This window comes from Bufo bufo, chromosome 6, assembly GCF_905171765.1.
Source record: "Bufo bufo chromosome 6, aBufBuf1.1, whole genome shotgun sequence".
Lineage (NCBI taxonomy): Eukaryota > Metazoa > Chordata > Amphibia > Anura > Bufonidae > Bufo > Bufo bufo.
This window is the reverse complement of record NC_053394.1, coordinates 275,058,445-275,081,321: the sequence shown is the minus strand read 5'-3', so window position 1 is coordinate 275,081,321 and position 22,877 is coordinate 275,058,445. Positions and strand designations below refer to the sequence as shown.

The 22,877-nt window shown below is 42.4% G+C and overlaps 1 protein-coding gene across 4 annotated transcripts in view; it reads left to right on the top strand.

Annotated features, from left to right (window-relative positions):
• The window catches only part of MICU1 (mitochondrial calcium uptake 1), a 291,530-nt gene that overhangs the window by 94,343 nt on the left and 174,310 nt on the right, over positions 1-22,877 (top strand). For 2 of the 4 annotated variants that reach the window (XM_040435037.1, XM_040435036.1), the window contains exon 6: positions 8,109-8,120. The exons of the other annotated variants lie outside the window; for them this stretch is intronic. In XM_040435037.1, coding sequence (XP_040290971.1) covers positions 8,109-8,120 — 12 coding nt within the window. The remainder of the gene's footprint in view (positions 1-8,108; positions 8,121-22,877) is intronic. 4 annotated transcript variants of the gene reach the window in all.

Below are 22,877 nucleotides of genomic sequence, written 5' to 3'. Positions count from 1 at the left end.
ACACTGCTCCTTTGAGCATACCACGCGGCATTATAATGATTTGTAATGCTGTGTGTCCCTGCCCGAGCTCAATTGTAATGATTTGTACTGATAGCATTATGCGAGTACAAATCATTACAGATGATATTGGGCAGGGACATACAGCATTATAAATCATTATAATGCCCTTTACAGGAGCACTATCTGAATTCATGCTCCCACATAGATTGTATTTCTCGTAGTGAACACGCTCAGCTGAAACTGGGCTTGAAGACTATGTACACCTTTGGGACCGTTTTATTTATTTTTTTATAACTGCATTTTACCCATTTTGTGCAAAAAATCTTTTTTTCAATTGGCCTTTTATTAAAAATATTCAGCCATTCTGTCATAAAGAGTTATCTGTTTGCCTTGCTGTGTGAATCTGACTTTCACGTTGCGCTGGTCAGCTAATGAACCTGATCTCCCCACTAAAAGGTGATAAACACTTATTTAAGCCACATTTTTATCAGTGAGATAGGCTTGCGCTATGATGAGTGTTTAGGAGGTCAGAGAGCAGAGATAAGGAGCTGTCAGCTGAGCTGCCTGATGGAAAACAGTAAAAATAAAGATCCTGCTACTAGAGAATCTCAAGGATTTACAGAGAAAGGGGCTCAAAATTTTTAATCACCAATTTAAAAAAATTATTTTTAGCTCAAAATGAGTACAATGCAATAATAAAAACTCGAAACCCGAAAATGTGCATAGCTTTTAAGAAAAATTTGCAGCAGCATTCATTGCGCAGCACTATTATTACACAATATCATATGTGGGCTGGTCAGGTTTGTGCTAGGGCTGCTTTGAAATCCATGTCTAACCCTGAAGATAGGTAATAAATATCCAACAGCACTGAGATGTGACTGACCTGTCCTGTCAACCTGATGAAGGTATTATCTCAAAATCTGTAATAGGAGGACCTAAAACACTTCTCATCAGCATAGAGGGGGTTTGCATGTGCCTGTTTACTTTCCTACATCAAAGGTAGACTGTAACTGAAAACATCAGTTCCAAATTGAAGTATTGGTAATGCCACACAATGCGAACAATGTCAGCATGAAAGAAAAATCGCTTTGCCCCATTATTTGATATCAGTCTTCCACTTGCATGTCAGATATGGGCATTGTGTGCTTATGTTTTGTCTGTTCCTATTACTTTCTAATCCACTTCACAGCTCTTCTTCATTTACATGCAGTGAAAGTAGCTGTAAATGTGCAATAAAATAACATTTTCCCATTTAAATATTTAATGCAGCTGTTTTTGAGCCAATTTGATCTCCTGAATTGTTAAAGAAATGGTACTTATTTACTAGCCCTTTGAGAATTGCACCCAGCTGTCCACATGTAAATTGGATACAAATGTTACATTCCCCTCCATCCCTTTCTGCTCTGCCTGTGTGTCAGCCTTCACTGTAGTACAGTAGTCCAGGTAATCTGTCTATGAACCAGCAAGCTCAGGATAAACAAAGTAGTTTGTGCAGCCCAGATATCAGTGTCTTTGAAGCTTTTAGAAGGGTTATATCCTGCTCCCGGCACCCATGGAAAACAGCTGATTCTGACAGGGGAAGCTGCGACCAACCAGCCATTTCCCCTGAAGATCCTACTTGATGAATGGTTGTCAATGTACCAGTATCCATCATAATGGAACCACACGTACAAAGCTTCACTTTCGGTTGTGGCTCATAGACAGGGATCCTGAGAGCATGACCCACCACTATGATGTCAATATGTCCTATAAGGGAGGACGACTATGTTTATAAAAATAAATAAAAAAGTATGAAAGTTGCAGTAATTGAAATACATAATACGTAGGCCTACACTTGTTCATATCTGTGATCGGGGCTGCGTTTGGAGCCTCTGTTTCACATTCTGTCAAAAAGACCTGACAAAAAAGCCTTATATGCAGGACTTTTTTGTTTGGTAAAAAGACAGGATCCAGAACGGAAACTGAATGGACTCCATCATAGTCAGTGGAGACTGTTCAGCTTCTTCCTTGTGAGTTAGGCACATTACGTTTTTGTCATAAGTTTAACGTACACAAACGTTTATATGTTAACAGACGCCTCAGACAGATGTCATACTGTGGCATTATTGACCAAATAATTCCGTTGTAAAAAAACAAAAAATATGTTTTTTTGCTGGACTTTGCAGGATGGAAAAACGTATGGCATCTGTCTGACTTTGCATTTGTTAACATTATATATACGTTTTTTTTTTGTGTACGTTAAACATATGACAAAAACCCACTATTACATGCCTGATCCAGCACTTCCATTATTTTTGATTGTTCTGCTCATCTAAGGGAGCAGGACAACAGAAATAGATAGCAGTGATGTGATTGTGGCCTAAGAGGTGGGTATTTATGCTGGGAACCATTACTAGTCTAAATAACACCAGGGTATTATAGCAAAGTGATAAAGTACAGTCCAATATGGCGGATCTTCCCTGTACTTTATAACTTGGCTATAATAGCCTGCCTGCATTCACTACACACTGCACTACATACATCAATGTGATGTATGGGGTGCAGTGCATGATGTATGTAGTGCAGTACACGATGTATAGGGTGCAGTGTGCCCTTTCAGTGCGTGGGCACACAGTATCTGCAGCAGGCTGCAGAAGTACAATGTCAGCAGATTAAAGATGAGTAATGGGTGCTGCTGTCACCTTGTTCTGCAGGTCCATCTTGTTATCTAGGCTGTAGTCTTCAGCTCCACTGTCTCCATGTTTGCTGGGGACCTCGGGCCGAATGCCCCATTCTCCTTACTATAACAACCCCTGGGAGCTAGCCTCTCCTCCTTACAGCTCCCACTAGCATCCTCTGCTGCAAGACACTGTGTTGCTTCAGCAGCCCACCAGACCATCCAATAACAAAGCTCTTTGCTGTAAGATTGGTTGTTTCAGGCAGCAGCAGCATCGCCGTGCACTGATTAATGGCAGGGAAAAGTCTAAAGGCTTATTGGTACCAGTATATATATCTTTTAGGGAAAGCTAGATGAGATATAATGAATTCAGGAAAGCTGAGTATTCCTAGCAAAGAGTAGTTTGCTAAGGGCTTTTGGTAGTTCCTGCTTTTGAACCTGGATTTTTATGGAATGATGGGCAGGTTGGTTGTTGGATCTGTCATTCCCTTTCTGGCCATTTTGCCCACCGCTACAGAGTGAATTCGCCCAATCTATACACAGTATATAAATGTAAAGTATTTAGAGTACATCTTTGGCCCAACTCTATGGGCGTCTCCTGTTTGTCACGACAGAGGGGGGATAAGTGCTGCCCTAAACTTGCACGGCCCATCCTAATTTTTGTAGAAATATTAATAGTTGTAATCTGCTCGCATCAAACTTTGTGTAAGGAAATGTAAACCCCCTTTCCCTCAGTCGCAGTCAGAGGCAGACACAGGTGTTACCATCTTGCTTGAATTCTTCTAAGCAACTCCTCCTCCTCCCTGCCCAGTCTGTTTCTTTTATTTACTCACAAAAGGTGTAAAAGGGGCTGGCCCATAACAAGGATGCAGGAAGTGATGACATACAGGAAGTGAGACTTGTCAAAGGACAGGGAAGGGCATCAACGTGGCTGGACAGACAATGCACACACCCTATCCCTGTATAAGGAAGGATGAGTCATGTCCATTGTCTGACCAGCCAGGAGGCCGCCCATCACCCACCACTGTCAGCATGGATCCCATTCAATACTGCTCAAAGCGACCAGTATCTAGTGAAGATCATTCTACTGGTTCTTATAGGTTTGAGTCCATCTGTGAGACATTGCTACGGCTATTGTCAGTATACGGTACGAGTATACAGACAAGGCAGATATGCATGTCTTAAAAGCAGATATGTATCCAGAAAGGGATAGGGAAGCCGCAGCAGAGGTATAATATGTATCTCTCGTTACGCAGACTTCACTTCTCTAATGTGTATAGACATTTGAAGGGAAGAAGCCCAGTGCATTGCACTTAGTGCTCACAAACCGGCAAACGCCACCCTACACACTGAGAACTCGACTCCAAGCCCATGAGAAGGTTTTCATACTGATGGGTTGAATCGGGACCAGTGGTAAACCCAAGTACCCTCTGCTAGAGCGTTCTTCGGTTAAATTGGACACAGGGAGACAGATGACAATCTATAAAAACACACACACATCCTAAAGTAAAATGTCTGCATAATAAAATTTCCACAACATAATCAACGGCGTACAACTTGGCGGCAGTCCCTCGCTTAGATACGTGCAGGGGCCTAAGAAGGTAAGGGGTATACCGTAACAGAGTCGGGCAAGCCAAAGCCAGGAGGGCACGCAGGTACACAGGGAGCAATACAATAATGAGGTCAAAACACAATCCGGAGCCAGAAGCCAAAAGGTCACGTCAAATACAAGGAGGTCACAAGGTCGAGGTCAAAACGCACAGAGTACATGATAAACACAATGCTGGTGAGGGTAGCAAGACCAATCACAGGCAACCTGTGGCCAGCAGGTTACCTGTTTAAATAGGTCCTCCTAATGGGTCATGTGGGGTGGCCAGCGTCACATGACCTGTCCCCCGCAACTCAGAACAGCTGAGCGCAGACTCATCAATATCGGTGCTCAGATCCCCACGTGCTCGTTGTCTAGAGGATGGAGGACGCTGTCCATGCCAAATAAGTGTGTGCGGCCGGGTCCTCCTCGCCCTCTGGTTGCTATGGAGATGAGGATGACGGCCGCATCCTCACCCCTCTTCACTAGTGCGATGCAGTCGGCGCTGCAGAGGGGAAGCGCGTCGCCGGCTCCCAGTTACACTGTTTCATAGAAAAGCACCCAAGTACTGCTCAGAACATTAAATATAGTTCACAGTGCACCCCAGGGATATCTCCAAGCTTTAATACAGCTAATGTGAACACTTCAGCATAAAAATACAATACCAGCAGTAACAAAGGGCACATATAAATAATGTAGTACCTCCTAACGGAGACCAGCACACCGGTGAACCACGTAGCTCTTTTTCTGCCTATTGTCCTAGGGCTAGTATACCTTATTGAATTTCGGTAGAAGCCTTCCCAAGGGGCACTACTGTACCAATGAATTGTAATAACTCTGAGTGTTTCCACCAGCATTTTATTATGCTGTATTTCCATTGGCAAGCACCCAGAGGACGGCTGTGTGCATAATCAATGCTTTATCAGTTAATTGTTCTCCCGATAAACTATTCCTTCAGCATTACTGTATTGGGTCTTTCCATCGGCCAGAGCTGCTGAGCTATAGACAACCAGCTATCCATCTTCTAGCCGCGGGGAGGCTGAAATATTATTGATTCTGTCTGTGGCCCATTACCCATCTTTAATCTGCTCTGACATTGTATTCTGTGTGCCCACGCACTGAAAGGGCACTGATACGGAGTAAAAGAACTATGTTTTTTTTTTTTTTCCTGGCACCCTCTGCCAAGTATTTTTAATAACCTCAGTTAGCTTTTCCTTAGGGCTTTGACAGAAATTAAATAGGAATATTGTAGTGCAGTAAATTACATTTTGTTGAAAAGCTAGCCCCTTCTATCTATAGTGTTTTCTTCCACAAACTCTCAGGCAATTACTGGCCGAATACTCAGAATTAATCGGAGGTACCTTTATGACATTACCTCTCTTCTCTTCAGTCGTATTAATTTTAATGGGCACCAGGTTTGCACAAATACATTAAAAAGAAGAGAATGATTTTGTGATGCAGTTTGATTGACCCAAAGGCAATTTTTAAAATCACAGACTTTTTATGTATTTTTTTTTAAATCTTTCTCTAGTGGTCTGGAGCTCCCATGTGTCCAAGATAACAATAGCACAAAACAACTTCTTTATATAAATTGCTCCTATTCGTCCAGTATTAGAATAAAATAAGAATATAAGAATAAAAATAAAAAAGTTAAAAAGTGCACATAGTTAAATGGTCATACTAAAAAGGTCCATAGTTCATGATAGAAGGTCAGTATACAGTATTTTTTTCTTATATATTTTTAAGTGCTGTCCTAATTTACTTATTTGTAATGTACAGTTTCTTCTCTTATTTGGCCAAAACAATATGATCATTTACAAACTGAGGTACATCAATTTTTTGTGTAAAAAAGTTGCAAATGCCATTTTTGAGACTTTTGAAACACCCATGTGAAAATATTTTGTCCCACCGGTATTTTTGCGCCACTTGCAACACTTGGGAGTGTTGGAGCTAGGACATTTGGCCCCAATAAACGTAACAATATTTACGCCTGTAAACGGGCATAAGTGTTGGTGAAAAATTACCCCAGTTAGGCGCTGGAGTAGTTTATACGCCTGGCGCACGGACTGCTGGAGGTGCACCTAATTTATGATGAGGAGAATGCCTTGTCATAAATTATGTGAATCCTCCAACAGCGTAAAGGGGAAAAAGTCGGTCTTTGTAAAATGACCCCTAATATCTTTATAAAGACTATCTTAGATAGCCTTTAATATCAAGTCGTCTTTACACGGGCCAAGAATCGCCAGATAATTGCTAACGAGCATTCATAGGGACTCTCGTTAACGATTTATCTGGCGGTGTAAAGGTGCTGCCAATTACTCGAATGAACGAAACGGTTGTTCATAGGGTAATAGATCATTTGTGCGGACAGCAAATCGTGCTGTGTAAACACACTCTGCTGCCAGCAAACAACGAGTCTGTATGGGGGCAAGCGATGGCATTAACGATCGCTCCTCCCCATACTGTGGAGATTGCTGTATGTAAATGCAGTGGTCTCCACTGACGAGCAGGCAATTGCCGGGAAGGAACGCTTCCTTGCCGACAGTCGGCCGCTGTATCGACCCATCTAAAGGGACCTTTACTCACAGAAAAGGATACGAGGGTGGGGGTCATTCATCTCAAGCAGGAATAAGTCATGCCTTGACCAGAATGATTCTGCAAAATGGCTCCTAAGGGACCTCCATTAAGGGTCTTCAGTGTCTATTTACTGTACGTACCAGTAAGTGCCCAGTGCACGTGTGAAACAGACCCATAGGCTCCCATTATACTGACAATGGCCGAAAAAGGCTACTTTCACACTAGCGTTTTTATTTTCCGGCATTGAGCTTCATCATAGGATCTCAATACCGGAAACAAACGCTTCTGTTTTGTCCCCATTCGTTGTCATTGGAAACAAAACTGAACGTAACGGAATGCACCAGAATTTATTCTGTTTTTCTGTCCGTGATGTGGTGCGAAGCAAGACTGATCCGTCCTGACACATAATGAAAGACACAATAGAAAACGGATCCGCCCCCCATTGACATTCAGTGGTGTTCATGACGGATCCATGTTGGCTATGTTAAAGATAATATAACTGTATCCGTTCATAACGGATGCAGACAGTTATATTATCATGACGGAAGCGTTTTTGGTGATCCATGACGGATCCAGCAAAAACGCTGGTGTGAAAGTAGCTAACTCTGACACAATAGAAAACCTTCAATGGAGTCCATGACTGATCTAACTGGTATAGAATATTTGCAGGCTGTGCTATTCCATATAGAGGCATCCAGTAAAAAATATGTATACTGTGTGGTATATGATTTTGAACATGAGGACCTATGGGCTCCGTTTTTATTGGCTCTTCCCCCTCACCATAGTCTAACGATTGTGTTTTTTCTTTGCATAAAACAAACAGTTGTGACTTTGTGATTTATCCATTTTTATATGTTCATCGTTTATAAATTTTTATATACTTTTCAAGCTTATAGTAAAACGTACTGATGCATTATTTGCTCCACCCCATTGTACATGTAGCCACAATAAATTGCTTGGGACATGATCTGTCTGTACACCAGTTATAATCTGTGATGTATTTTTATTTGCTGTACCGGTAAGTAAAAACTGCTGGGTGTTTAGTTGTACTTACGTCTATAAATTTGGTGTTTTTTCCTGTCTTCTCATTTATGTTCCTTGTTGCAAACCCCAGCCACAAATGACTATTATTCCATCGCCTTGTATTGCTGTGATTTAACCCTTGATAACCCTTCACCATCCTGTTTTATAAATGTATATGTCTTTACCCTGTGTTTATAACCCAACATTACCTGGTTTTCTTTATCTTCTTTCTAACCTTTACCACCTCCCCAACTCTCTCGTCAGGATTTCTGGCAGGTACTGACCACAATAGCATGTGTTTGCTTCTGAACATCACTACTGTGCATCATTTTTAAGGGGCAGACTGCCTGTGCCAACAGAGTTGACCCCACTAGAGTGGCAAGATTTGGTTGCCAGATAGCTATGTAGACTGTTGACTTTTTTGCCTGTGATCATTTTTCATTTACGGTCATTTCTCAGTATTAGACAGTATTTCTACCCCAAAATGTAAATGCCCTTATTTTTGCAAATCAGAAGTCAGATCGTTATCCAAAGTTCAGTAACAGTTTTTTATTATATATTTTTTTTTTACGTTCAGATCGTTGTGTTTTTTATGGAATGGTTGCAGCCATTTTTTTTTGTTTGCAAAATTAACTACAGGATCTCTCACTATGTTGGTCGTCACTTTTGTAATGGCTTTTAAGCAATTGACGACATATGTCCACTTTCTTGGTCTGTTCTGTTAATAACAAAGTGTCGTAAAGTGGCATCAGCCAAGTAATGGCTGCCTCCAATATGGTGAAAACAGATCTGGTCAGCTTTGCAAAAATGTATCTGCAACAGAGTAGAAAAACAGATATTTTTCATAAACTATGGATGTTTTTTATTCTTTTTTAATTTTTTTTATATTTGCCCATTTTTGAAGTTTTGGATAGAAATACTCTCTATTTTGCCTGCTAAGATTTGCGGTGTAATATAGTTGCCTTGCTTGCATGAAATCGGAAGCTTTGGACTCGAGTAAATAGGCCTGCATAAATAGATTTCATGATTTACGTGGTATTGGATACAGTTTAGAAACCATTTTATTTTGCGCACCTACAGATGTTTTCTGTTGAAACATCCCCACCTACCTTTAATTGTGCATTTGTTCACAGGCCGCAGCCTGCTGGGCTTAAAGGAAGACTGTAGAAGTTAGAATATCTAGATCTGCTTCCCGTGTGAATTTTGCTAAAATTCTCTGTTGGTGGCATAGAGTGCATTATACCTAGTTATCAGCATGCCTTTTTTATTCAACTTTAAAATATTTGCTTTTCAGTGTGAACTGTACTGCACAATGTAGTAAAGGGTATGAAAGACCAATTATTTTCTTCTAGCGAGATGATAATGCCGAAGAGAATGGGGTGTGCTCTAGTGTGTGAATCGATTAGCTTAGGGCTTGTTCACGTATGGGTTCTGTTCCGTGCATTGAGGCCGCAATTTGCGGTCAACAATGCACGGAGAACGTTCGTGAGGCCCCGGAGACTGATCCATTCCTCCTTTCTTTGTGCGGAACGGAACCCCACAGAAGCACTCCGTAGTGAATGGTTCCTCACCCGTGATGCGGAATGCACACAGAACGGTGTCCGTTTATTGCGGATCCACATATGCAGTCCGCAATACGGCAACGTAACCCATAGATTCGTGTGAACAAGCCATTAGGCTGAGTTCACACTTCAGTGTGTTTTGGTCAGTGATTTCCATCAGTTATGCATGAGGCCTTAGGCTACTTTCACACTAGCGGCAGCCTTCTCTGGCAGGCTGTTCTGGCGGGGGAACAGCCTGCCGGATCCATGCTACCGCTAGTGCACCATGCAGCTGGAACTGCGCTGCGGCCCCATTCACTATAATGGGGGAGGACCAAAGGTCCGGCTGCAGCACGGCAAACATGCCGAGAGGCAGCCGGAATAAAACTACAACATGTCGCAGTTTTATTCCGGTTGCCTGTCGGCATGTTTGCCGTGCCGCGGCCGGACCTCCAGCCCGCCCCATTATAGTAAATGGGGCCGGAGCGGACTTCCACGGTGCACTAGCGGTAGCACGGATCCGGCACGCTGTTCCCCTGCCGGAGAAGGCTGCCGCTAGTGTGAAAGTAGCCTTAGAGATTTGTCAGGGAGTCAGAGTTGGAAAGGTTATCCATGGGAACACAAAGTCAAGCAGAGTGCTGTCGTGATCAACACTATAGGTTGTGAGAAAGAAGAGGGTTAAAATGGCTGATCCTTCTACGACACAATAGTGGGTGCAATATGAGACTGAAACAGAGGAGAATATTTAAAGGGTAGTGAGTTGTTTCAAGATGTGCCTCATGCCAGTAAAGGCTATAAAACGATAATCATCCTATACTCGCCCGTTTCTCGCACCTTCTCTGCGCCACAGCTCCAGTCCTCCTCCATGTATTTGTGTACGTCTTATGCCATATACCAATGAGGGCCGAGATTGACTGCAGTGATCACATGCTATATACCTCTCCATAACCAGCTCAGCTTGTATATAAATTGGTCTCTCGGAGAATACAGCAGCATCTGGATTGTCTACTGCTCTGTAATATGACTATAGGGCTCTGTTTGCCAACATACATGCCTCAGGCTGAAAAAGCACATCTTGGAAGTAAGTAAAGCTGTTCATACACTTTAGGCTACTTTCACACTCGCGTTTGGTGCGGATCCGTCATGGATCTGCACAGACTGATCCGTTCAGATAATACAACCGCATGCATCCGTTCAGAACGGATCCATTTGTATTATCTTTAACATAGCCAAGACGGATCCGTCTTGAACACCATTGAAAGTCAATGGAGGACGGATCCGTTTTCTATTGTGCCAGATTGTGTCAGTGAAAACGGATCCGTCCCCATTGACTTACATTGTGTGTCAGGATGGATCCGTTTGGCTCAGTTTCATCAGATGGACACCAAAACTCTGCAAGCAGCGTTTTGGTGTCCGCCTCCAGAGCGGAATGGAGACGGAACGGAGGCAAACTGATTCATTCTGAGCGGATCCTTATCCAGTCAGAATGCATTAAGGCAAAACTGATCCATTTTGGACCGCTTGTGAGAGCCCTGAACGGATCCCACAAACGGGAACCAAAACCCCAGTGTGAAAGTAACCTTACTTGGGACAATTCCTGCTTATCGGTGACGGAGACTGGAACATTTACATGCAGCGATCTCCTCCACAATATGGGGAGGAATGATCGCTAATGCTATTGCTTGTACCCTTACAAAATGAATGTGTGCAGGCAGCAGAACATGTTTAGACAGCACGATCTGTTGCCGGCAGTCGATGATTTAGGTGCCTGGACAAATGAGCAAATAACTGATGAAGAGCGTTTCGCTCATTCATCGGGGTAACCGACGGCACCTTTACACCGCCAGATAATCGCTAACGAGCGTTCCTGCTATTATCTGGAGGATTCTTGGCCCGTGTAAAAGGACCTTAAAGGGAACCTGTCACCGGGATTTTGTGTATAGAGCTAAGGACATGGGATGCTAGATGGCCGCTAGCACATCCTCAATACCCAGTCCCCATAGCTCTGTGTGCTTTTATTGTGTAAAAAAAAAAACGATTTGATACATATGCAAATGAACCTGAGATGAGTCCTGTCCCTGACTCATCTCAAGTACAGGACTCATCTCAGGTTCATTTGCATATGTATCAAATCGTTTTTTTTTATACAATAAAAGCACACAGAGCTATGGGGACTGGGTATTGCGGATGTGCTAGTGGCCATCTAGCAACCCATGTCCTCAGCTCTATGCACAAAATCCCGCCCGGTGACCGGTTCCCTTTAACACACCTCTGGGAACTACTGATCTCCCACTGAGGATGAGGCATATAAAATCCAACATGATAATGCTTCTTTCTCCCAACATCTGCCATCTTGGGGGACCCCCATACACATTAGTTGGGTGGCTGGTCCTGCTAAAACTGACGGTCCTGGCCGACTTGCACCTAATATGTTTGGCAGAGTGGGTTACTGAGGTGGTCAGATCCAAGGTGTTTTCAGATGGATTCGCTTAGTGTTTAGCACTTTTTTTTATAGCTAAAGATTTTAATCAGATCTGACTATAATATTCTCTTGGAAGAAAGTAGCATTACCCGAAATAGTAAAATGAAGTAGATTTTTATTATGAATGGTATAGTCAGACTCATGAAGTATTGATGCTGGGTTGATATTTAGACTTAATGAATCCTGAAAAATCTGTTTTACCCAGCGCTTGGCTTTCGCAAAAAGCATCCAGCGACAGATTTATGACCAAATAGCATTTCATTTAGTTGTGCTATCCATGCTATAGAGATAGTTATGCTAATAGCGATTCTTCTAGTTTATTACTACACATGTCATCTAGTGTTGGGCTGTTTATAGATTTTGTATTTCAGCAGGCGTCCATTAATAACCATTGCCTCGGTGCGTGCCATAACATCAGGTATAAATTAGCTGCTGCAGTATATTAAGACACCAGTATCAAATATCACAGAGGCAAAGGGGATAAGATTCATCAGGACAAGAGAAGCTGAAATGTATTCAGTATATTGAAGGGCAAAATGACCAGTCAGACTCTAGGACAACTCCGTCTGTCTATCCATCTACACGATGTATATATATTGTAAGTGTTTTTTGCCTCATCTAGCCTAGAGGCACACTGGCCGATAATCATGGGAACACTTGTTAGCGATCATCTTGCAGTGAACAGCCATTCATTGGACAGTTTAAAATTTTTAAGCATGCTTAAAAATCAGCGCTTGCCGGCGGGGCATCGTGCTGTCTAATGACGATTTGCCACTGACAAACCACTAGACAGTATGGGGATGAGCGATGGCATAGTGATTTCTCTTCCCCATGCTGTGGAGGAGATCGCTGCTCCTCCACTAGCGAGCAAGCGATTGCCGGGAGGGAACTCTTCCCTCCCAACAATGGCTTGCTGATCTGCCTAATACAGCAGTACACACAACCCTATTCAAAGTGTAGTAGCTGTGCTAGGTTACCGCAGCTCTGCTCCCATTGAAGGGAATGGGCATAGAGCGGCTGCAAAGCAGCATGACCACCACACTGAACTGAACGCTGTTTACTGTTCTATTCAAAGTGCTAGTTCCAGCTCCGGAGGCTGTAGGGAACAGCATATCTAGGGGGTGCAGGGTGTTGGGTCTCCACTGATTAGATATTGATGGCCTATCCTGATACAGGATAGACTTGAAAGGAATTTAATAGTGTAAGAAATTATTATATATATAATATACCCTCTTACTGGGTCTGATTCTTTAAGTTGGGTGTAGTAAATGAGACACAAGAGTGAAATTATAAAATATGTATATTGTACAGTGTGGAAATACTGATATTACTATTACTATTATTATTACCCCCGCCGGTCCGCTGTTTGAGAAGGCAGTAGCACCATGGCCCTCTCCAGCGTTTTCCTAGGTTGAATTACGACACGTTTATTGGTCACGTGGCCTAGGCGCAGCTCAGCCTTTATAGAAGTGAATGAGACTGAGCACTATACCAGTGATTAGATATTGATGACCTATCCTGATACAGGATAGACTTGAAAGGAATTTTATGAGAATTTAATAGTGTAAGAAATTATTATATATATATAATATACCCTCTTACTGGGTCTGATTCTTTAAGTTGGGTGTAGTAAATGAGACACAAGAGTGAAATTATAAAATATGTATATTGTAAGGTGTGGAAATACTGATATTACTATTACTACGGTATTATTATTATTGATTAGTATATATGGAAGTATAAAGGAACAAAAATAAATTGCATACAGAGAGACTTGTACCCAATAATTTTTACAATTGCTAAAGCTACTTTCACACTAGCATTTTTCTTTTCCGGCACTGAGTTCTGTCCTAGGGGCTCAATACCGGAAAAGAACTGATCAGTTTTATCCCCATGCATTCTGAATGGAGATCAATCCGTTCAGGATGTCATCAGCTCAGTCACTGATTCCGGATCAGTTGCCGGATCCGGCATTAATTTTAATTGAAATGTATTAGTGCCGGATCCGGCATTAAAAATACCGCAATGCCAGGCCTGTCCTTCCGGTCTGCACATGTGCAGACCGGTAAAAATGTGAAAAAAATATATAACGGATCTGTTTCTCCGGATGACATCCGGAGAGATGGATCTATTCTTGCAATGCATTTGTAAGACAATATGAAGATAATCCCAAGACCATTTGGTAACTAAACAACAAATTACCCTCACTCTACAGTATATGGTAGTTACCATACATAAGTCTTTTTGGGTCTCTCCAGTCCCTGTCTTTCATTTGGCCCCTCCAGGTTTCTCTGGCACTTCTCTTTTCATCTGTGTTTTCTTGTCTTTTGCCTCTCCTCTTCTTTCATGTCTCTCTCCTTCCTTCCGTCCTCCCTCTTCCTCCTGTCTTTTTTCTTTTCTCTCTTCTTCCCTTCCTTCTCTCTTTCTTCTCTCATCCTGGCCTTTCATGTGATTAACAGCCAGTTCTAGAATCTTCTAGAATATGGCCTGGACACATCTGATTTGGTTGCTCCCTATGGTTTTCTAGCAATTTCTGGGTAACTCTTGAAGATTGATAGATGTAGTTGGAATGTCCAGCATTTTCCTTCCCCACTTGCCACTGTACCACCTACTGGACATCTGTCACACTTCTTTAGGCTGTTGGTCCTTTGTCCAGATAGACAGTACCTGCTCATACTGGCTTTAAGAGGACAAGTATAGGCACTAATTAACAGAAAGTTGCTGAAAACCTTACATGCCAGATACCAATAAAATACATGGCCTACATTATTTTCCTAAAAATATATATATTAGAAGTGAATGAGACGGAGCACTATACCAAGCATAACTGCTATACTCCGAGGAGCATCGGTGCCTTCTCAAACAACTGATCAGCGGAAGTCCTGGGTGTTGGGAAAACCTTGGAAAACCCTTTTAATCCTTACAACCAAAAGAATGAGTCCAGAGGAGAATAATAAAGTCTGTATAGAATCATATATTGTGTCATTTTTGGTTAAATTTCTGTGAAATGGAATATACTGAATTTAGCATACTCTCCAGTTCGCCTTCTAAAAGATATAAGATATTGTAGAGGCATTATGATCAATCGTATTCTCCCTTTGCGTCTTTACTAGACACTAAATAACCCATGATAGGTGCATTGCAGGTAGTACAGTCTGTATAGGACGAAGAAGAGCTCGCAATGCGTATCTAGTGTTTGAAAACTTAACATTTTTACTTTTATAAATAAAACCTTTACTTATCTCCCAACTGAGATATATCCTTATTGTTCCATAGGGCACAAACAGAGATATCACATTTTGACAAACATTTTGAAGAATGGATTTTATCTATACTCTCCCTGATTCCAAAACCTGCCAGATATTTTCAAACTGAAAAAATCTTTGATACACCCCATAAGCAAATTGATAAATCATAACCTGCCTTCTCAATCCCATTACTCCCCCGACACCACCATTTGAAGGGAGGTAAGTCACTGTCAGAGGTTTCTAGCAGTGGCTTTCCCCCCCACTGCCTATTAATTCTAGTTTGAGCATGCATATGTATGGCAGAGGTTCGGAAGAAATCCTGCCTGTCAAGTCCACAGTCAGCCGCCAGCAATCTAAAGTGTACAGCGAGCTTTAGGGTGGGTTCACATCACGTTTTTCCCATCCATTTAACGTATACATTAAACATGCCTCAGATGCATGAGATACGTCCTATTTTTTCCCCCTAACATATATGTCAAATGGCAAAAACGTGATGTGAATCCACCCTTACTGCCTGCACAGAGCAGTGTCATTATTCACATTATATCCACATAATATATAAATATAGGAGGGTCATTTATGATCAGAAATACGCCTATATTAGTCGTTATTCTGGTGCAGATTGCGGCGCAAAGATTATTAGCGCCATAATCTGCAACTTTTCCCCGCTCACACCAGGTCTAAAAAAGTGAGCGAGGTTGGGGCGGGGAAGGGGGCTGGCTGGCTGGCAGGCCCCTCCTATTCATCATTTTCTACACCTGTATTAGGCGTGGAAAATGGTCTAAATGTAAGCCAGCAAGGAAGCTGTCTTACATTTCGACCAGTGCTAAATACGCCAAAGTTATGTAGAGGCCGGCGCCTCTACATAACTTCGGTGGATCCACCAGAGGGGGTTATTAAGACCTGTGTCTAAAACTCTGGCCTTAATAAATGACCCCCATATTATCCTTTTTATAGATTTTACAGAATCCAGTAGGTAGAGCAGACAATCTTGATAGGATGCCTTGTGACGCCGATATGTGCAGGCACTGAGGTTGGCATGCAATGTAGGATGCAGACCAGGAGAACCGCTGAGATTTTTGGCATGTATTGCGTGGTTTTCATTGCTCAAGATATTAAACCCCAACAAAATTTAAATTTATTTGTGTGGAGTTATTATATAGTGCCTTTAAAATAACATAACAAAAACAAATACAGGTGCACTCTGCGGTCTTACTAACCCTCGTACTGGTGTAAAATTGAGAATTAGCCAACATATCCTACTTGGAGGACATGTCTGAGCCCGAGCACCGCGCCAAGGTTTCTCAAGTAGCTCGGGAACCTAACGCTAAACCTACCTGGGCCGTATGGGCAATACCAGGAGCCAGTGGGCGAATTACTGGTGCGCAAGGTCCGACTCAAAGCAATCTCCCAGTAACCTCCAGCATGTGACCATGCATACAATGGGAGGAGGCAGAGAGCTCTGAGCCCCACCCAAGACTGGCTGATATAGCCCGGGCCTCACATGTGCACCAGAATGCTGCCCGTAGATGGAAATAAAGGCACATTCAGACTAGGAGTTTCTACACCTCCAAAAATTCTGTATTTGTTTTTGTTATGTTATTTTGACTGTTTATTACATCCACACAATTGCTATCCTGTGTAGGATGTCCATTGTGGTACTTGTGGTCCGCTGCAGGCATTTTCCATTGTATGCATTTTTGCTGGGGATTGCCATTAGCAACGGGCCACAAGTGCAGGATCTGCCCCCCCGGTATAGATGCACCACTGGATATGGGGTTGAGCACTTCCTGCTTTTTAATACCACACCAATCTGTAGTTTGTATAGTGCCTTTAGTCTACATGTTTCAATTGAGAATTAGCCGACTGTAGATGTGCATCTAAAGACCTTTAAATGTAGCTTTTGCTATGGTTATTAGAGGGCAGTAGATGTAGTCCCTGTAACTGTCCGAAGAGATGTGATTGATAATATGCTTATGCCTTATGATAGGGGATTGCTATTTATGGAAAAACGTTTGCTTTCATGAAAGTGACAGAACATTGCAACTAAATAAGAGGACTAGATGGTAAAATAATTTATAAGCCTAAGCTGTGTTCTTGGCAGACAGGTATATTAGTGGAAGCAGCCGTGGCCAACTCCAGGCGTTGGACCATGAAGTATCTGCTCCTTTTAGACTACACTAATCTTTTTCTGCTTTTCCAGTGGGGTTACTCTGTGCTTGCCTGCCTCCTATTGCCTGGGGCCTGAAGAGCTTGCTCCAAATGAATTGCCACACACTGAGATTCTTGAATTACAGGCAGTGCTGATTGTGTAATGGTGATGGATAACTGCTTACATTGCAAGGTCCAGAATGTAAATTTCCCTTTCCAGTCCGAAGGTCTCTCGGGGCAACTAACATAAGGTTATCGATTACTAAGGGATACCAGCGTGTAATAAAGAGATTGTGTGTTTGTGTGCGTACAGCATGTTCTCGGTGTGTATCAATCATTTAGGACTCTTCCAAGATGTCTGTATGATGTATGGTTTAATGTGTACATTTTATAGTTCAGAACGATCTACACATCTACCTAGATTTGGCAGATTGTATATTTGTTAGAAACTATAGTAGAGCCATAGATTTAGGTGTGCATTTAAGAATGGTTTGCTTTTTGGGTATTAGTTGGTTTTAGTAACGTTTCATGTCTGTTTTCCTACACAGTATTAACTCTTTTACATCTCCGTGTCGAATCCACTTTCTAAAATACATTTACTTGGTAGTAAGCACATAAAAGAAACGTCTGCAAGGTTTGATTTTCGTTGGAGTATGTTTACTGTGCTCTAAGTAGGCAGGGTTTTAAGTGTCCTCCAAAAGTAATAATTAGTAGACCAAATAAAACCTACCTCTTTCATTTCAAAGTCACCCTCTTGTTCAGTGTAAAGGAGTAAAACCTGTCCAAGACCTCCTTATCCAGACCAAACTTTCAGTTCTACCACATATTATGCATCCCGGGCATCATCTTTGAGAAGATGACCCCTCTTGAAGTCCACTTTTCACTGCAGTTTTTGGTCATCTCAAAGAGGTTTCACTGTATATAAGGTCTGCACAGTAAAGGTGGCCATTTTGATCAGTCAATTTTTTAAATTCAGTTGTGGACAGGTTCAAAGTATGTTTGGTCTAATTGTTTATTATCTAGAGTCACATTACTGAACTAATTAGTGAGCAAGCAAACATGTAAGCCATTTATCAGCCAAGGACTGGAAAGCAGTGACTAATGTCTAGGTTTTGAGTGGAAAGTAATCTCATTATAAGGGCCATTTGCTTTGTTGGCATTGTTCATTTATTGGCCACCTATGTAGAAATGATTACCACTTGGTGACTGCTTAAGATAAGCATTTTAAGGGCTCTTTCACACCTGCGTTATTGTCTTCCGGCATAGAGTTCCGTCGTCGGGGCTCTATGCCGGAAGAATCCTGATCAGGATTATCCTAATGCATTCTGAATGGAGAGTAATCCGTTCAGGATGCATCAGGATGTCTTCAGTTCCGGTACGGAACGTTTGTTGGCCGGAGAAAATACCGCAGCATGCTGCGCTTTTTGCTCCGGCCAAAAATCCGGAACACTTGCCGCAAGGCCGGATCCGGAATTAATGCCCATTGGAAGGCATTGATCCGGATCCGGCCTTAAGCTAAACGTCGTTTCGGCGCATTGCCGGAGACGACATTTAGCTTTTTCAGAGTGGTTACCATGGCTGCCGGGACGCTAAAGTCCTGACAGCCATGGTAAGTGGAGCGGGGAGCGGGGGAGCAGTGTACTTACCGTCTGTGCGGCTCCCCGGGCGCTCCAGAGTGACGTCAGGGCGCCCCAAGAGCATGGATCACGTGATCGCATGGATCACGTCATCCATGCGCATGGGGCGCTCTGACGTCATTCTGGAGCGCCCCGGGAGCCGCACGGACTGTAAGTATACCGCTCCCCGCTCCTACTATGGCAACCAGGACTTTAATAGCGTCCTGGGTGCCATAGTAACACTGAAAGCATTTGGAAGACGGTTCCGTCTTCAAATGCTTTCAGTACACTTGCGTTTTTCCGGATCCGGCAGGCACCTCCGGCAACGGAAGTGCATGCCGGATCCCAACAACGCAAGTGTGAAAGAGGCCTTAGATGCTTGAATGATCTGGTTACCTTGCATTATAGCCTTCTAGTTTGGTTGCATGGAATTGCATTGCTTTCATTGGATTTTTGGGGTGTTAAATACTGTATTGGTTTTAAAATTTCTTATCTGGTCATTTCATGTTCTCTTGCTTGTATGAACAGTCAAGTTTAAGTTTTATGATCAGTATTGGCCTTAAAGTATTATACTCTGTATGTAACCTAAGGATAGGCCATCTGTCACGGACGTTCTTGTGGCAGGTACCAGGATATCAGAGAGACTGGCAACACATGGGTTAAATTGACAGGTTCCTTGTGGATCTTATTGTGTCTGTGTTTTGGTGAATGCCACACCCCTTGCTTCAGGTGTTGCTTGTTGGTAATTTACTTTTCCCATAAATAGCTGCTTCTCACTCTTGGAGGTGCGGTGTATAGATTTTTTTTCCTGTCTTCTTACTAGCTGGTCGGTTGTACTCTGGTGCTTCTAGAGTTACCAGTTTTCTACTTTAAGCTAAGTCTTGTCTTTTCTTATTGTAATGTGTTTGTTATATTCCCTGTTTGTATCTGGGCCTGAGACGCAGACTTCCATTCGTCCATCTGGGGAGGAATGGGTTTTCTCTGGTCCTAACCTCATTCCAGGGCCTTATAAGGAAATAAAGGCCTAACTATCTTGCATATGAATATTCCTACCTTCAAGGTCTATTCATATTGATAGATAGTTAGGGCCCGGGTTAGGGTTGTTTAGGAGGTGACCTGTTCCTTCCCTAGTTTCCAGGCCCAGTTACGGTTCCCCTTCCCTCCTGTGTTCAGTGTGGAGTTTTCCCCCCACACTGATCGTGACACCATCAATATGAAAATCCTGGAAAACCCCATTAAAGGGAATGGCCCATCTCAGACTCTGATGGCAAATCACTGGGATCGCTAGTCAGGTAGGTGCAGCTCTCATCCATGGGACCCACTCCTGTCTCCAAAAAAAGGGCCCCTGGCCTGAAGTGAAGGAGAGCGCATTGGGCTTCGACAGCCACCCTCCAATGATCGCTATGGGAGTTTTGAAAATACCAGAAAATTTCCACCAGTCCCAAGAGGTGAATGGAGAGGTGGCTGTGCATGCATGGTGCTGTGCACTCTCCATTCACATGTATAATGGAGTTCTGAACGTGCTCGGCTATTTTCGGAAGGAGACCACACCACACCATCCATGCACAGCTACCTCTCCATTCACCACTTTGGGACTGCTGGAAATTTTCGGCTATTCTGGGGATGGGTGAAGATTCCAGAGATAGGACCCATACCAATATTACATTGTTGGCATAACCTAGCGATATACCATCAATTCCTGAGATAAGACAACCCCTTTTTGTCAAAAACACTTTTTTTGCTGACACAAGGAGGGAAAGGGGGCATGGAGTAATAGCAGAAGGTTCAAGGCTTTAGATGTGCTAAAATTCAGGCGCACAATTCTGGGCCAAAGTAAGCCATCTAATAGGTCTAAAGATGCACAACCTTTAACACCCTGCATCAGCCACTGTCATAAATCGTGCACATTTTTAGATTGCCTAGTGTAAGATTAGTATTACACTGCCGGATGGACTCTACATGATCGACTATAGCTTGTTGATTGACGCTTTTTTGCATCAGCCTGCTACATAAAAAATATATATACGCATATTATAATAATAATAATGCCCGTACATATTAGTAAATGTATCTCATTGTGTTTGCTCATGTCTTACTGAAATGGTATCTAAATAAAGCTCATTTTCCTAGGTTTCTATATACTCTAATGCCATACTTGTTAACTTTAAGACCTACAGTGGATATAAAAAGTCTACACACCCCTCTTAAAATGTCAGTTTTCTGTGATGTAAAAAAATGAGACAAAGATAAATCATTTCAGAACTTTTTCCACCTTTTAATGTGACCTATAAACTGTACAACTCAATTGAAAAACAAACTGAAATCTTTTAGATAGAGGGAAGAAAAAATATAAAAATAAAATAATATGGTTGCATAAGTGTGCACACCCTTAAACTAATACTTTGAAGCACCTTTTGATTTTATTAGAGCACTCCGTCTTTTGGGTATGAGTCTATCAGCATGGCACATTTGGACTTGGCAAGATTTGCCCACTCTTCTTTGCAAAAACACTCCAAATCTGTCAGATTGCAAGGGCATCTCCTGTGCACAGCCTTCTTCAGATCACCCCACAGATTTTCAATCAGATTCAGGTCTGGGCTCTGGCTGGGCCATTCCCAAACTTTAATCTTCTTCTGGTGAAGCCATTCCTTTGTTGATTTGGATAGAAACATAGAATGTGTCGGCAGATAAGAACCATTTGGCCCATCTAGTCTGCCCAATATACTGAATACTATGAATAGCTCTTGGCCCTATCTTATATGAAGGATGGCCTTATGCCTATCCCATGCATGCTTAAACTCCTTCACTGTATTTGCAGCTACCACTTCTGCAGGAAGGCTATTCCATTCTATCATATTCCCTCTGTCTAGTCTTTCTTCCAAGCTATACATGTTAAGGTCCTTTAATCTTTCCTGGTAAGTTTTATCCTGCAATCCATGTACTAGTTTAGTTGCTCTTCTCTGAACGCTCTCCAAAGTATCAATATCATTCTGGAGATATGGTCTCCAGTACTGCGCACAATACTCTCAATGAGGTCTCACTAGTGCTCTGTAGAGCGGCATGAGCGCCTCCCTCTTTCTACTGGTAATGCCTCTCCCTATACACCCAAGCATTCTGCTAGCATTTCCTGCTGCTCTATGACATTGTCTGACTACCTTTAAGTCTTCTGAAATAATGACCCCTAAATCCCTTTCATCAGATACTGAGGTTAGGACTGTATCACTGATTTTATATTCTGCTCTTGGGTTTTTACGCTCCAGGTGCATTATCTTGCACTTATCAACATTCAATTTTAGTTGCCGGATTTTTGACCATTCCTCTAGTTTTCCTAAATCCTTTTCCATTTGGTGTATCCCTCCAGGAACATCAACCCTGTTACAAATCTTTGTGTCATCAGCAAAAAGACACACCTTACCATCGAGGCCTTATGCAATTTTGCTGATAAAGATATTAAACAATATGGGTCTCAGAACAGATCCCTGAGGTACCCCACTGGTAACAAGACCATGGTCTGAGTATACGCCATTGACTACAACCCTCTGTTGTCTGTCCCTCAGCCACTGCCTAATCCATTCAACAATATGGGAGTCCAAGCACAAAGACTGCAATTTATTGATAAGCCTTCTATGTGGGACAGTATCAAAAGCCTTACTAAAGTCTAGATAAGCGATGTCTACTGCACCTCCGCCATCTATTTTAGTCACCCAATCAAAAAAATCAATAAGATTAGTTTGACATGATCTCCCTGAAGTAAACCCATGCTGTTTTTCATCTTTCAATCCATGGGATTTTAGATGTTCCACAATCCTCTCCTTAAATATGGTTTCCATTAATTTCCCCACTATTGATGTCAGGCTTACTGGCCTATAGTTGCCCGATTCCTCCCTACTACCTTTCTTGTGAATGGGCACAACATTTGCTAATTTCCAATCTTCTGGGACGACTCCTGTTGCCAGTGATTGGTTAAATAAATCTGTTAATGGTTTTGCTAGTTC